This window comes from Notolabrus celidotus, chromosome 8 (assembly GCF_009762535.1).
Source record: "Notolabrus celidotus isolate fNotCel1 chromosome 8, fNotCel1.pri, whole genome shotgun sequence".
Classification (NCBI taxonomy): domain Eukaryota; kingdom Metazoa; phylum Chordata; class Actinopteri; order Labriformes; family Labridae; genus Notolabrus; species Notolabrus celidotus.
This window is the reverse complement of record NC_048279.1, coordinates 12,690,695-12,703,531: the sequence shown is the minus strand read 5'-3', so window position 1 is coordinate 12,703,531 and position 12,837 is coordinate 12,690,695. Positions and strand designations below refer to the sequence as shown.

Here is a 12,837-nt window from a genome sequence, read left to right as displayed (position 1 = left end):
GTTTACTACAGTGTTTACAGACAGACAGAGGCTATATTTGTTGTTATTGCTGACCATAGTTGTTAGGACTAAAATAACTGTGAAAGTGGCTTATTCAAGCAAAGGTGACACCAATCAGAGAGGTAATTCAGCACCCACCTTTCACTCATTATCAGTCAGGCTCTCAGTTATGTGTGTTTTTAAGCCTTTTTATAACTTATACAAGTGATTTATGCAATGAATTCAACCGTTTAACAGCTGTACCAAGCTCTAAACATGTTTAATTGGAGTGTAAAGTTGGGCATATTTAACACAAGCTGTGACATGGGGGCAACGGGCGTGCAGGGAGTAGACTCTAGCAGACTGAGGTGGGCGTACTGGCTGAGAGGGAAAGTGGCTCTCAGGATCAGTATGCACTCCACACAGTCTCACTAATAAGTTTTTGTTCTCAATGAGCGAGCCAGTTTGCCTTTAAGAAGCCTGAGGCAGCGTCACATTATCGGCTCTTTAATCACAGAGCAGCCAGGTGCTCCTGCAACAAACAACGTCCTATTAACCTGCAGCAGCAAGTGTTTGGAAGCGTACTTTCAGGTTCACAGAGGACGTCGGACTGCATTTAGCTTGTGAGGATGGGATTATGGCCTGTCTGTCACCCAATCATGTTTCCGCCAGCACCCATTTGTTATTACACTGTGTACACTTGGATGTGATGTAAACACACAGGATGACTGCCGGCATTGTAATCTCCTATTGTGCGCTTGTTTTTTGACTCTCTCTCCCTGTCTGTATGTTATTTATTTCCCCCTCAGTAAACCCTTCCCCATCGGAGACAGAGTGACGTTCAGCGGAAAGGACTGCGTGTGCCAGCACTGTTCTCACACACTCGTCAAGCCAAATGAACCCATCAAGATCCACGGGCCCAGCCGTAAGTTTTCCATCCTTCATCCTCCGCCTGATATTTTTAGGGCCACCACAGTTCTCCATGTCTAATGTGATGTCTCCATGAGGCCTATTAAGCTCATTTAGCCAATGAAGTGTCTGTCAAATCACTGATCCGACCTGTTGCACTGATCTGCCAGCTGAGGATTACGCAACACAAACAGGCACATAATTCATTCATTACTGTCAACATGCAGAGAATAGATTATTTTATCTGCTGACTGCACATCTGGTCACAGACTCCAGCATGAGCACACAAACCTTTCACAAATGCACTACATAGTTGCTTAACATGAGTAAAAGCTGACCTGAATATCCTGTGTAATTACCCTAGGCCTCCTTTCTCAGTATAATGCAGGATCTATGATCCCCTTCCAGAGCAATAGTGATTGATAGTAAATCATTTTTTTAAGTGTGGCGCACAGACAGCCGACTGCTGCTCACTGGCCGTGCAGTGATAACAGATGCTGGAGAGGCAGTGAGTAACTGTCTTCCCCAGATCGCTCCATTCAGGAGAATAAAACCCAAACAGCTCCCCAGGTACATGTTCATCACTTTGTCTTATGAAGAGGCAGTCTATGAGACGGCACACGGAGTGCAAACACTTAATGTTATGCACTTCCTTTTACACACTGTTCCTACATAATTTTTATGGGTAAGAATGCAAATATGCTCTGAGTGGAGACTTGTTTTTATAGACAGTAAAAAGTGATGACTTTGGGGGGCTGAGAGCAGGCTTTGGATGACTTAGTGGAAAGTATTATCAGTTGGTGTTTGACGAAGCTTCTCCCCTGATAAAGACAGTTTTACAACCTCAATCAAGAGATTCTCCTTAAAGAAACAGTACCACATTTTGGTCACATTCTTATTATTTTTATTGCCAAGTAAGACTGCTAGCATAGCTTAGCTTTATTGCTAGCTTGGTTTGAAAAAATACATATAGTTACTTCCTTACAAATGGTACAAAATAGATGATATGTATTCATGACTAAATCTTAGAGGTGCTGGTAGGTTCATTTGGTTACCAACAGTAAAAATCAAAGTATCTGTTTTCATATATTTATAGTAATGATGCTTCACTAAGCTAACTCTGGCCTCGTAATGAATGGAAAGATGATGATCATCAGTTCATTAGTAAAGCTCATAAGATAATTCACAGTTACAGTTACAAAGCTACTGCCACAAAGGTTGAAATTTTAAACATCCATCCATTATCTTTACCTCTTATCCCATTTGGGGCCGCGGTGGGTTGGAGCCAGCATTCACTGGGCGAGAGGCAGGGTACACCCTGGACAGGTTGTCAGTCTATCGCAGGGCTAACATGTACAGACAAACAACCATTCATTCACACAGCTATGTAGAGCCACCAATTCACCTGATGAGCATGTTTCTGGGTGGAGAGAATATTCACCAAGAACCCTCTTACTGTGAATTAACAGGGCAAACCACTGCACAACTGCCAGGCCCTATTTTAAACATTTAACTCATAATTCTTTCCCCCAAGTGACTCAATATAAATTATACTTTGCTTCTAACAGCTGATTAAATCAAATGCTGTGAAATCATGTTACTGGAAATGAAAAACCCTGCAGAAGAATCCCTCTCTCTGTTAATCAGTGTTGTTACAACCACACCTTAACTATCTTGTCACAAGCTCTGTTACGTCTTCCTCAGATGGACTTATACTGTTTTTCTTTGGTTGCTAAAATAAGAAGTATATCATGACTCAGAGGAAAGTCAGCTGTGTGGAGAAACGGTCTGGGGTTGAAATCCTTGCTGTATAGACTCAGCACTATCACCCCAGAATGACAGTTGAGATTTATTTAGACTGCAGAAACCCAACTCAGTACACTGCAGTTTCTCTTTACTGCAAAACACAGTTTGTCTTGGCTGACAGGGCTGAGTGAAGTCCTCCCTCGTGTCTGCAGGCTTCTCTCAGGGGCAGCAGACCGGGTCAGAAAAGGTTAAGATAAGCCAAACATCTTCCAAATGAAAACAAATGGAGCGCTGACCTTTTCCAGCATTTTGGCACTCTGCTGCCATGCATCATTTGAAGCCTCTGCACTGTCCTGCTTCTCATTGCTGGTCAATAACGCCTGCTGGGGCATCTGAGTGAGGAAAGTGGAACGCACAGTCTGCTTGTATACAGCTTGTGAGAGAAAAGCAGACAGAGAGAGATTCATACATGCCTCATGTGAGGGGGATTTTATGCAACTGTTAGAGCCCTCAGGCTGTTACAGTGGTACTTGCTTCCTGCCTGCATTCAATCATGTTTAACAGTGCTTACAGTTGAGAGAACAAGCCTCACAGCACTGCAATATCCCGCAGTAGTGTGGCTATTGATTAAGGTGGTGGCTGTAACACAAGGGTGGAATTCACTCTTAGGAGGACTTTAAAGATTTACTGTAAACCCTCATCTCACTATGTCTCTCTCGTTCTCCTCCCTGCTCCTCTACATTTCCTTTTTGTCTGTCTGCATCTTCCCCTCTTCCTTTCTCTTTGCCTATTCATTCATTTTCTTCTACATGTAATTATTTTATTCTTCAGATTGTGCTGGATGTGGAGCTGAGATTAAGCAGGGGCAGTCTCTTCTAGCGTTGGAGAAACAGTGGCACGTCAGCTGCTTCAGATGTCGGACCTGCAACATGGTCCTCACAGGAGAGTACATTAGCAAGTGAGTGTGTGAACACAAACACTGAGATTCATGGCATAGGGTATCATATCTCCAAAAAGACATATAAATAGACGCACTGTATGTCTCATATCCTGTAGCAGTTGGTTTTTCTTTCTCTATGTTGCAGGGATGGAGTGCCATACTGTGAGGCAGATTACCACGCCCAGTACGGGGTGAAATGTGAGACCTGCAGCAGATACATCAGCGGAAGAGTTCTGGAGGTGAGAAACAGACAAGATATCAACACAGGATGGAGTTAATGGAGATTTAGCGGCACATAATGCTGCAGCAGTACAGGCATCTGAATTGGGAGTTGACTGTGCTAACTGAGTGTAATCAGTGTTATCAGAAAGGAGCAGTTGCATTTTATCCTCGCCTCCCTGTAAGCCGTGCTGTGCTTCAGGGAGAGAGCGACTTAAGATTAAGCATGATAAAAAATGTTTGTCCTGCGTAGCTAACACCAAAACAAATTCAGCCGCAGCGTGTAAGCCTGGTCGCACGTTTGTGCATATTTACTGTCTCTCTCACAGTTTCCTCCAAAGCACAATTGAGCAGGAAGCACTGACAGGAGGATAGAAAAAAAAGCTAGATTGAATCATAACAACGTGTAAGGAGTTGAGAGGAAAAGGGAGTTATAAAAAGATCAGAGGGTAAAGAGTGGAGGGAAAAAATGGATGGAGAGACACGGAAGGCAAATTCGTCTGTGATAGAAAAGCACATTTTGCACTTTGCATGATCTCGCACTGAAGCAGTTTAAAAAGAGACAGGAGTAAACATTCAAGAGAGGAGGGCAGAGGAGGAGGAGAAGGAGCTCAAGCAGAAGAAGATGGGTATGTGAAAGAAGTGAAGGGGAAATGATGAGGGGAGTGGGGTTAAAATGAATGAAAGTGATAAAGTGCAGATGTTAATTAAATGTTTTGGAGGAGTCTCAGGAGTGTGTTTTCTGTGGGGACCTGAGGAGAGCAGATGTGGTAGAATTTTATCAAACACACACACACACACACACACACACACACACACACACACACGCACACACACACATACACCCAGACACACACACACACGCACGCACATACACACACCAAACACACACGAGGCCTTGTTGTTCCCTTGCTCCTTTGCCTGTCAGAATGGCTGGTGTAAAGTGCTTTGTTCCTGCCTATCAGCATCTCTGGGCTATTTATAGACATGGGGACATGTTAGCCTTTATCTGTGGTGCTGTCTCTCTCTCTCTCTCTCTCTCTCTCTCTCTCTCTCTCTCTCTCTCTCTCTCTCTCTCTCTCTCTCTCTCTCAGTTTCTGTGTGTGCTTGCACGCATGACATTCATTCTTCCCTCTTGTCACTTTTTCTCCCCTGTCAGATTTTGATATCATAATGTTTGACTCCTCAAGATGCAGCGGGTAACTGAGTTGACTCAGAGAAAGTCAGATTCAGAATTACAAACTCTGCCAACACACACTTTTCATCTAGGATATGAAACACCTGTTAATGCCTCAGAGCAGTTTGACAGATAGTGGGCTGATTTGGCCCTTGATATAAGTTCAGCCTGCAGACAGAAATATGTGAGACTTCAGAGGCTCAATTAGGTCTGCTTTTTCTCATCAATAACTTTAATCAAAGTGTGGAGTTTGCAGCTCTACAGCAGAGCCTGGCTTACATTGCAATCCACTTTCTTTATTGAGACTCAGGGAATTGATGCCTTAGCCTTTTACATAAGTCATTTCTCAGTCCGGATAAGAGTAAACACAGACAGTACAGTACCCTCCTGGTCAGCCTTGTTGTCTAATGGCATAGAGATCTACATGTGGATGAAGCTGTAGCTCTCCAGCTGATAGAAACACCTCCTGTATTTATCTGCTGCTTGGTTTTTGAACTTTAAATGTGTGCACAATGGAAAGATGACTTCCAAAGGAGATATACTGTCTAATGTAGTGTTTCTAGAATATGGTTATGTGCAGGGGTGTGTCCAGAGGGGCAGGCAGGGGTGACATGGCCCCCTTGAAATCTGATTGGCCACCCCAATATCCTAAACTACACCAGGCTATTTGCCTTGTCAGAGGCAGGACTTTTGTTGAAATCAGTTATTTGGACTGTGCTGCTACAGGCTGCTAGTGGGTTTATTTGTCTTTAAATCAACACCTTGTGCTTTTGCTGGTACTTAGAGTTGTAAAAAAATACTTTACAAATACTTTTGAGTAGAATCAGTCAGTCAAATACCACAAGAGCACAATGTTGAACTGACAGACATCAGGTCATTCTTAATCTTCCTTTGTTGAGACTCATATGGTAAATAAATGATTTCATTTGTGTGTGTGTGTGTCTATTTGTGTGTGTGTGTGTGTGTGTGTGTGTGTGTGTGTGTGTGTGTGTGTGTGTGTGTGTGTGTGTGTGTGTGTGTGTGTGTGTGTGTGTGTGTGTGTTAGCACAAACTATTGATGCCCCCCCTCCATGACTCAGTGCCTCAGTTGGGCCACCCCAGTCAAAAAAAGTCTGACACACCCCTGGTTACTTGTACTCAAAGGATTCCTTGGATAAAGTTAAACATTAAGTTATAGGAGACTTAAGTAATGATATTATATTAAGTTCAGCAAAACATTGAAATGTGATCTTATGAGACATATTTTATTTTTCATATTTATATTTTATATTCAGTTTTTAACTGACGTGATTCATTGTCCAACTCACCAAACAAAAACCTGTTCAAGTGATTGTTTTCTTGTTTACTTTTGAATGAAGTTGATTTCATTGTTAATTGAGCCACTAAAGAACAGAGAGATTCTTAAATCTCAAGATTCTCAATCTTTCAGAGAGAAATTAGCCAACTTTCATGAACAATGTGCACATTAAGTAGTTTTCAGTAACATGGTTGTTCAGTAAAGCAGACATGGATTGCATAGTATCATTTTGTAACTCTCATTACAGGTTATTTGTTTTGGCCAAACATATTTTGCGTTTGTGAGGGCGGACTCAGCACAAAATATAAATATTACCGAAATATTACCGAAGAGATTGAGAAACATTTTTCTAATGTGCCAAAATACAGGAGCTTCAATTCTATAGATGCTTAGTCATGAAGTTACAGAGTTGTCTGTGTGATGTGTCTATTTAACTATCATTGTAGTTGCTTGGCACTTTTGTCATTCTGATTTATTTTCTCTTACACACTGAGATATAATCTGTGTTTTTGCTCTTGTGTTGATGATGAGGCTTGTTTCTCAGAGCTCTGCTTCAGATCACATTTCTAGTGCAAAGGTTGTTTTTTTAATGAGAAGTTTTAGAACAGACAGAGCAAGTAAGAAATAAAAAACAGGAAGCAGAAGAAAGGGATCATAAAATCTCCTTTCTTTAGTTTCACTTCATTCCTCCTCCTTCCTTCCTTGGCGTCTGAGTTCACTAATAAATATAGCAGCCTATTAATGCCACCATAGAGAATGGGGGGCCTCATTAGAAACGGTAACAGCAGCTGTTCAACTGATACCTCAGGAACACAGACGGTAAACGCTCTGCTGCTTGGAAAGCAAGAGACTGAGAGGCTGCATCCTCAGGCTGGCTTCCCTTTCAAAGAAACCTGAGACAGACAGGCAGAGCTGAGATTACTTAAGACGTGCCTTAGATACAATTAATAAGCATACTTTTTATTGGCAGACAGAAATGTCTTATTTTTCTGCAGATCACATACAAATGTTAGTTTTATGAAAAGCAAGGCATGTCAGGGAGGAAGAAAAAGACACACAAAAGATGGGAGTGTTCAGGTGAAACACAGACACACAGCTATAAATAGAAACTCTCTAATGGTTTGACGGGAAGGCAGAGGTGACAGGACCGGACCACACCTCAGCAATGCAGAGACACATTGGGACACATCAGGACTGTGAACTGGGCTGCATTAATGGACACAGTGACATCATACTGCATCATTTAATGTGTCCGTCTCACCTGCACCACGTGTGTTTGGATGTGATCCCTCGGGGTGCTCTGTATGTCCAAGGACATGTGTCGCACTCGTGTGTCCTTCACTTAAATGGCCACCTCAACTCACACAGACTCCCATGTTCCCCCATAAGAATGACCCACAGGGATCTTTGCTCTAATTATTGTGCAGAGAAATGGGTGGTGGCTGTCATGTGACTGCTGTTAGCTAATGAAGCAACTCCAGGCTAAGGAATAATATCTCAATACACTCTGAGGCCATTGCTGGTCAGGTGATATACAATAGAAAACATATGGAGTTAATGACCTGCTCAAGGTGGGGGTACGGTTTGTAGATTAGCCCACACTGTGTGAAGCTGTTTGTGATGATAATTTATGTTCAGTCACACCTCCTCTCTTCCTCTTCTTCTCACAGGCCGGAGGAAAACACTATCATCCGACCTGCGCACGATGCTCCCGCTGTAACCTGATGTTCAAAGAAGGAGAGGAGATGTACCTGACAGGTGAAAACTTACTAATACAGCTATTTGTGCACACACTCACACACACTTAAGAGTACATGCCCATGTTGATGAATGAATGGCATGTGGGAACACCCAATCTATCTTCTCTGACTCTTCCTCAGGATGTGATGTGTGGCACCCATTATGCAAGCAGGCGGCGAGGGCAGAGAGGAGACTCAGGGTGAGATAGAGTTTGAAATGAAAATGTTCAAAGAAAATGAAATCTGTAATTTCATCACTGGAATGTCTCTCGTCTGTCTTTTTCCTTTGTCTGTTTGTGCCTCACAGCACAGACGCCTGTCAGAGGCCTCCATCTCTCCGCCTGGCTCCTCCATAGGCTCTCCCAGTAGAGTTATATGTGTAAGTAGACTATAACTTTAAAGCTTTTTCTCACTTTAAGCTCCAACTGCCACCAAACTCAACAAAAAAGCACAGTCACTGCACCTGAAACACCAGCACTCACTAAAAGCTTGAATGATTCAGCACCAACTATAGAGGCTGCTCACTCCCTTGGCCTGTTCACCTGTCTGTGTCTTCCTCTGATGTCATTAGTGATACAGAAGCAGAAAACATAAAGGGTTATATTTTGCTGTTAAAACATATTAGAGATCTTTTTTTTTAAATCTTGGATGATCATCTTTAATCATCTGTATCCAGAATCTACTTCTGTCGATGTCAGAGATTAAAACTGTACAAAATGTGGGTTTAAACTGAGTGTCAGAGGAAGCTGTCTACCTTGAGTGTTCCCTGACTTTTTTGTAGCCCTGATAAAAAGTTTAAATTCTTTTTTTGATCAATATCTCATAAAAAAGGCTAAAGATGGAAAAATAATTTGACAGGTAGGCCTCATTGGATTACTCCTGAAAACATCGCTAATTCATGAACATTTCATTCAGAGGCACCATCAGGTCAACTAATGTAAACTTGTTTATTCCTTTGGTCTGTAACTTTAAAACATGAAATAATTAGTCAGATGTAGAATGTACTTTGATTAGAAATGACATGTTAACTGTCTAAACCCAAAATACTAAATATTAGCATGTTAGCATTGAAGTTGTGAGACATGCTAGTGTTAGCATTTAGTTATCAAGACCACAAGACTCCTTATCTAGAGCCTCTTTCACTCATGAACTCCTGACACTTTCTAGATAACTTCTTGTTCTGATATTTTCAGGAAGTGCTGTTCACAAATGCACCTCATAGTGGGAGATTGTGTTACGTCCAGTTTAAACAGTATGCGCGGCATTCTGTCACGTCAGCGCTGCACACTGCACAGCCAATTAATTCCCGTTGTAGTCAATGCTTATGTTCACACAGGGAGTGTCAAGTGCGTCTCAGCTCTACCCGGGAGCATGCCCCTGCACCACTCCACTAAAGATACGTGCCAAGTCTATTTTCAACGGAGTCCATGCCTAGCACGCGGCAAGCTAAACAGAAATCTAGACCTGGACAGGCAGTCAGGCACGAGGATGACAAGCAACATGCGCTCAATTTCAAAATACAACACCATGTACGGACTCCCAACTGTTTAAAAGATTGTATAGATAAGAAATACTCACTAATAATGGATGTAATTGTTAACAGCTACAAAATAGCCACATATCCATGATCCACGTCGACCACAACAGGACTTTAAGGTGATACATTTGTCGGAAGGTAACAGCACAACAAAGTAGAGCTGAATTATTATTATCAAACTCATCTAAACCTGCAAACACAAAACTTTATAGTAATGCAGCATACTCAGCAATGATAAAAGCACATGCTCCCAGGATAAATTGCGGGTCAGAGGTGCTTTAACAGTTCGAAACAACGAATTTGGTTTAAGTAGGGTGGAAAGAGGGGCAGCTAGGTGTTGCCTGCAGGAGCAGGGTTCTCTTTTTCTTTCTGGGTTATCACTACAACATGCAGCTCTGGTCAACTCCAGTATACAACGCCATCACTCCACTAACTCGCTTGAGGTGAATGCTCCAGACTATCACCTGCATTTGCTCATCAGGTCAGCATAAAGTCAAGGTTTAAAACTTCAAGCCTTTAGCATTTACACAACCCATCAACAATGCAGGGACATTTTCAAGCAGAGCACCTGATGTGTAAAAGAGGCTCTCTGTAGACATCCGGCTGACAAAGCATTTATTCCTTAATTACTCGTTGGCTAAATACTGTCTTCAAGAAAGGGGAGAAATCTTTAAAAAGTCAAAGCACATAAAGTGCCCCAAGTAAAAAATGAAAAAAATAAAAGCATTATTACTGCACCAGCCCAACACACACTGACTTCAGGATGATCTTCCTCAGGGTTTTGGCCTTAGGCTTTTTACTTTAACAGTTCTCCCCTGTGATTAGTATTCTGCGGCCATGTCTCTTAAATGCACTGGTATTGTCTTAAATAATAAAACAATAGCTATCAGCTACAAGAATATTTCTTTTTTTGTTTTACGTAAAAAAGGGTTATTTAATTGTAAAAATGTAACAATGGGTAAATGTAATTTAATACCTCAAAAAGGCCTTCAGTCTTTAACCCACTTTAACCCTCTTTGGTCTAGTTTAAATCCACATACCAAGACATGTTGTGATCTTCAAATGACCAAATCATACGTAGCTGGTTAGTGAATAAAAAACTCCAAATAAGCAAATAAATGTAAAAAAAAATGATCATGATGAAGACCAGCTATGTAACAAGAGTAGTGTAGTTGAAGGTGTAGTCGCTTCAGGCATTTTACAGTTGGACCACTGTGTCCAACTGTGCTGCTTGGCAGTCTGCTGAGTGTTGCTGCATGCTGGCTGTATTAGCATGTCGAGGGTTGTCTGCATGCTTGCAGGAGTCACTGCTCTCTGCTCAGCTCTCGTCTCATAATCAATGACCTTTCTGTTTAAGGTGATGGATGAGGGAGAAGTGCAGTGTAAGCATGCTTCTCGTCCATACTGTCTCCTCTCTTTCTCTCTCTCTTTTTTCTTGCTCCTCTGCTCCCTTTCTCACACATGCTGAGCCCCTGAAGGTCAACAACTTACACCGCTGTCAGGTTGTGCAGCGTACATGTGTACTTCTGATGAGTGCACACACACATGCACATGCATGCATCTTGCGTGTGCTTCATCAGCTCTTTCTCTCACTGCTGCATGAGCTGCTGTCTTGCACTGATGGAGTTTTCATTCTGCTTTGTTTCTGTGCATCGTCCATGTGTTTGATGTCGGGTCTTGTTGCTGTTGTCTTCGGTGGGTGTTTGTGTGTGTGTCCTCTCTCCAGGCCAGAGTGAAGAATGAGATCCTAGATTATAAGGACCTAGCTGCCCTGCCAAGGGTCAAGGCCATATACCAGGTCCAGCAGCCAGACCTCATATCCTCCTCTTACCAGCCCTATCACAGATACACCCCTGATGACAGGCTAGACACTTACAGCTATGGGGAGGTACTACTGCTACACACTCCAGGCCAGACTAAGGGCTCACCTCATCATTGGTCTGTTTCAGGAGAAACACTGCGCAGCTTTTAGATGGAGCTGTTCTGACAAGAAATCTGTTTTGTCATTACAACTCAGCCATGTAGTATTGTCAGGCTCATTATTTTCTTTTTTTTTTTTAATATTGATTTGATTGGACAATTTAAAAAGTTGAGTGTTTTAATTTGGAATTCATTTGTGATTTCCAAAGTAAACCTTCCTCAATTTGAAAAGTTAAACGAGGCCCCCATGCCCCTCAACTTATCTTAGTAGAAGCAATATTACAAGAGCATTTCTGACATATTGTTTAAGAATAATTTTGTTTCACATCAAAATTAAAATTTTCTGTTAAATGTTGTCAAAATTTAAAATGATGAGCCTGTAGTAGTGTTCACTTTTTGGAGTTACTGCTTTGTGGATTTTGCTGTCTTCAGACAAAAAAGAAATCATTCAAGTTTCTGGTAAGTGTCTTATGTCAATCAATCAGTCAATTAATCAAGCAAGCAAGCAAGCAATGGATCAGACGTTACTTGTAGGACACTTTTCAAACAACAAAATAGAGCACAATGTGCTTTACATAGACAGAAAGTCAATGAACAATTAAAACCCAATTAATGAGCGAAATTTAAGACAAGCAAACAAAATAAACAAACAAACAAAATGTTTAGCAACAAACAAAGGACAATAAATTAACAAAGGACTCAAAAACACTGATGAACTGAGGAAGTGCTATCACAAGTTCATAATGAGGAAACACTTGAGGTAAGATCAAAATGTTCAAAATCAAGAAGCAAAAATTGGAAAAATAAATAGATAGATGAAACAAATAAGATAATAAAACACAAAATCAGAATAATTAAGCAAATCAGATTCACAAGTCTCAATAAAACAGGCAGAAATTATAATATACTCATCAATAAGTAAATAGAGTAACCATGAATAAAGTATAACTCAGTTAAAACTAAGCTAAAATGCAAAGCTAGTGTCTTTTAAAAAGGTTGATATTCTGTGCTGCCCTGAAGTCTTCAGAAATAAAGAAATAATGCATCATATTAGTGCTGCATATTAGACTTGTTTGATTGTCAGCACACAAGCACATAACGAAGAAGCAGCAGATAATTATCTTAGCATGATAATATTATATAAAAAAAGAATAAGGGGGGGAGCCTGATGCTTTCCAATTAGTTTCTTTCACAAAAACGTATTGACCCCTACTGGATTAAGAAATGTTTCTAACCTCGTAGAGAAACAACTTCAGGACGGATTCAGGGTCGTATCTTACATTAGCATAAAAGCTGTGGTGAGCAGCACAACTGTCACTGCTATTTTCCACCTGGTGCAGTTATCATTTTCAAACCCAGCATCTATGCTCTGTA

The 12,837-nt window shown here is 41.3% G+C and overlaps 1 protein-coding gene across 1 annotated transcript in view; it reads left to right on the top strand.

Annotated features, from left to right (window-relative positions):
• ablim3 (actin binding LIM protein family, member 3) overlaps positions 1-12,837 on the top strand; it is a 63,843-nt gene that overhangs the window by 31,090 nt on the left and 19,916 nt on the right. Inside the window, 6 exon segments of the mRNA XM_034689885.1 lie at positions 789-904; positions 3,466-3,592; positions 3,720-3,813; positions 7,938-8,025; positions 8,148-8,206; positions 8,314-8,385. Of these exon segments, the coding sequence (XP_034545776.1) occupies positions 789-904; positions 3,466-3,592; positions 3,720-3,813; positions 7,938-8,025; positions 8,148-8,206; positions 8,314-8,385 (556 nt within the window).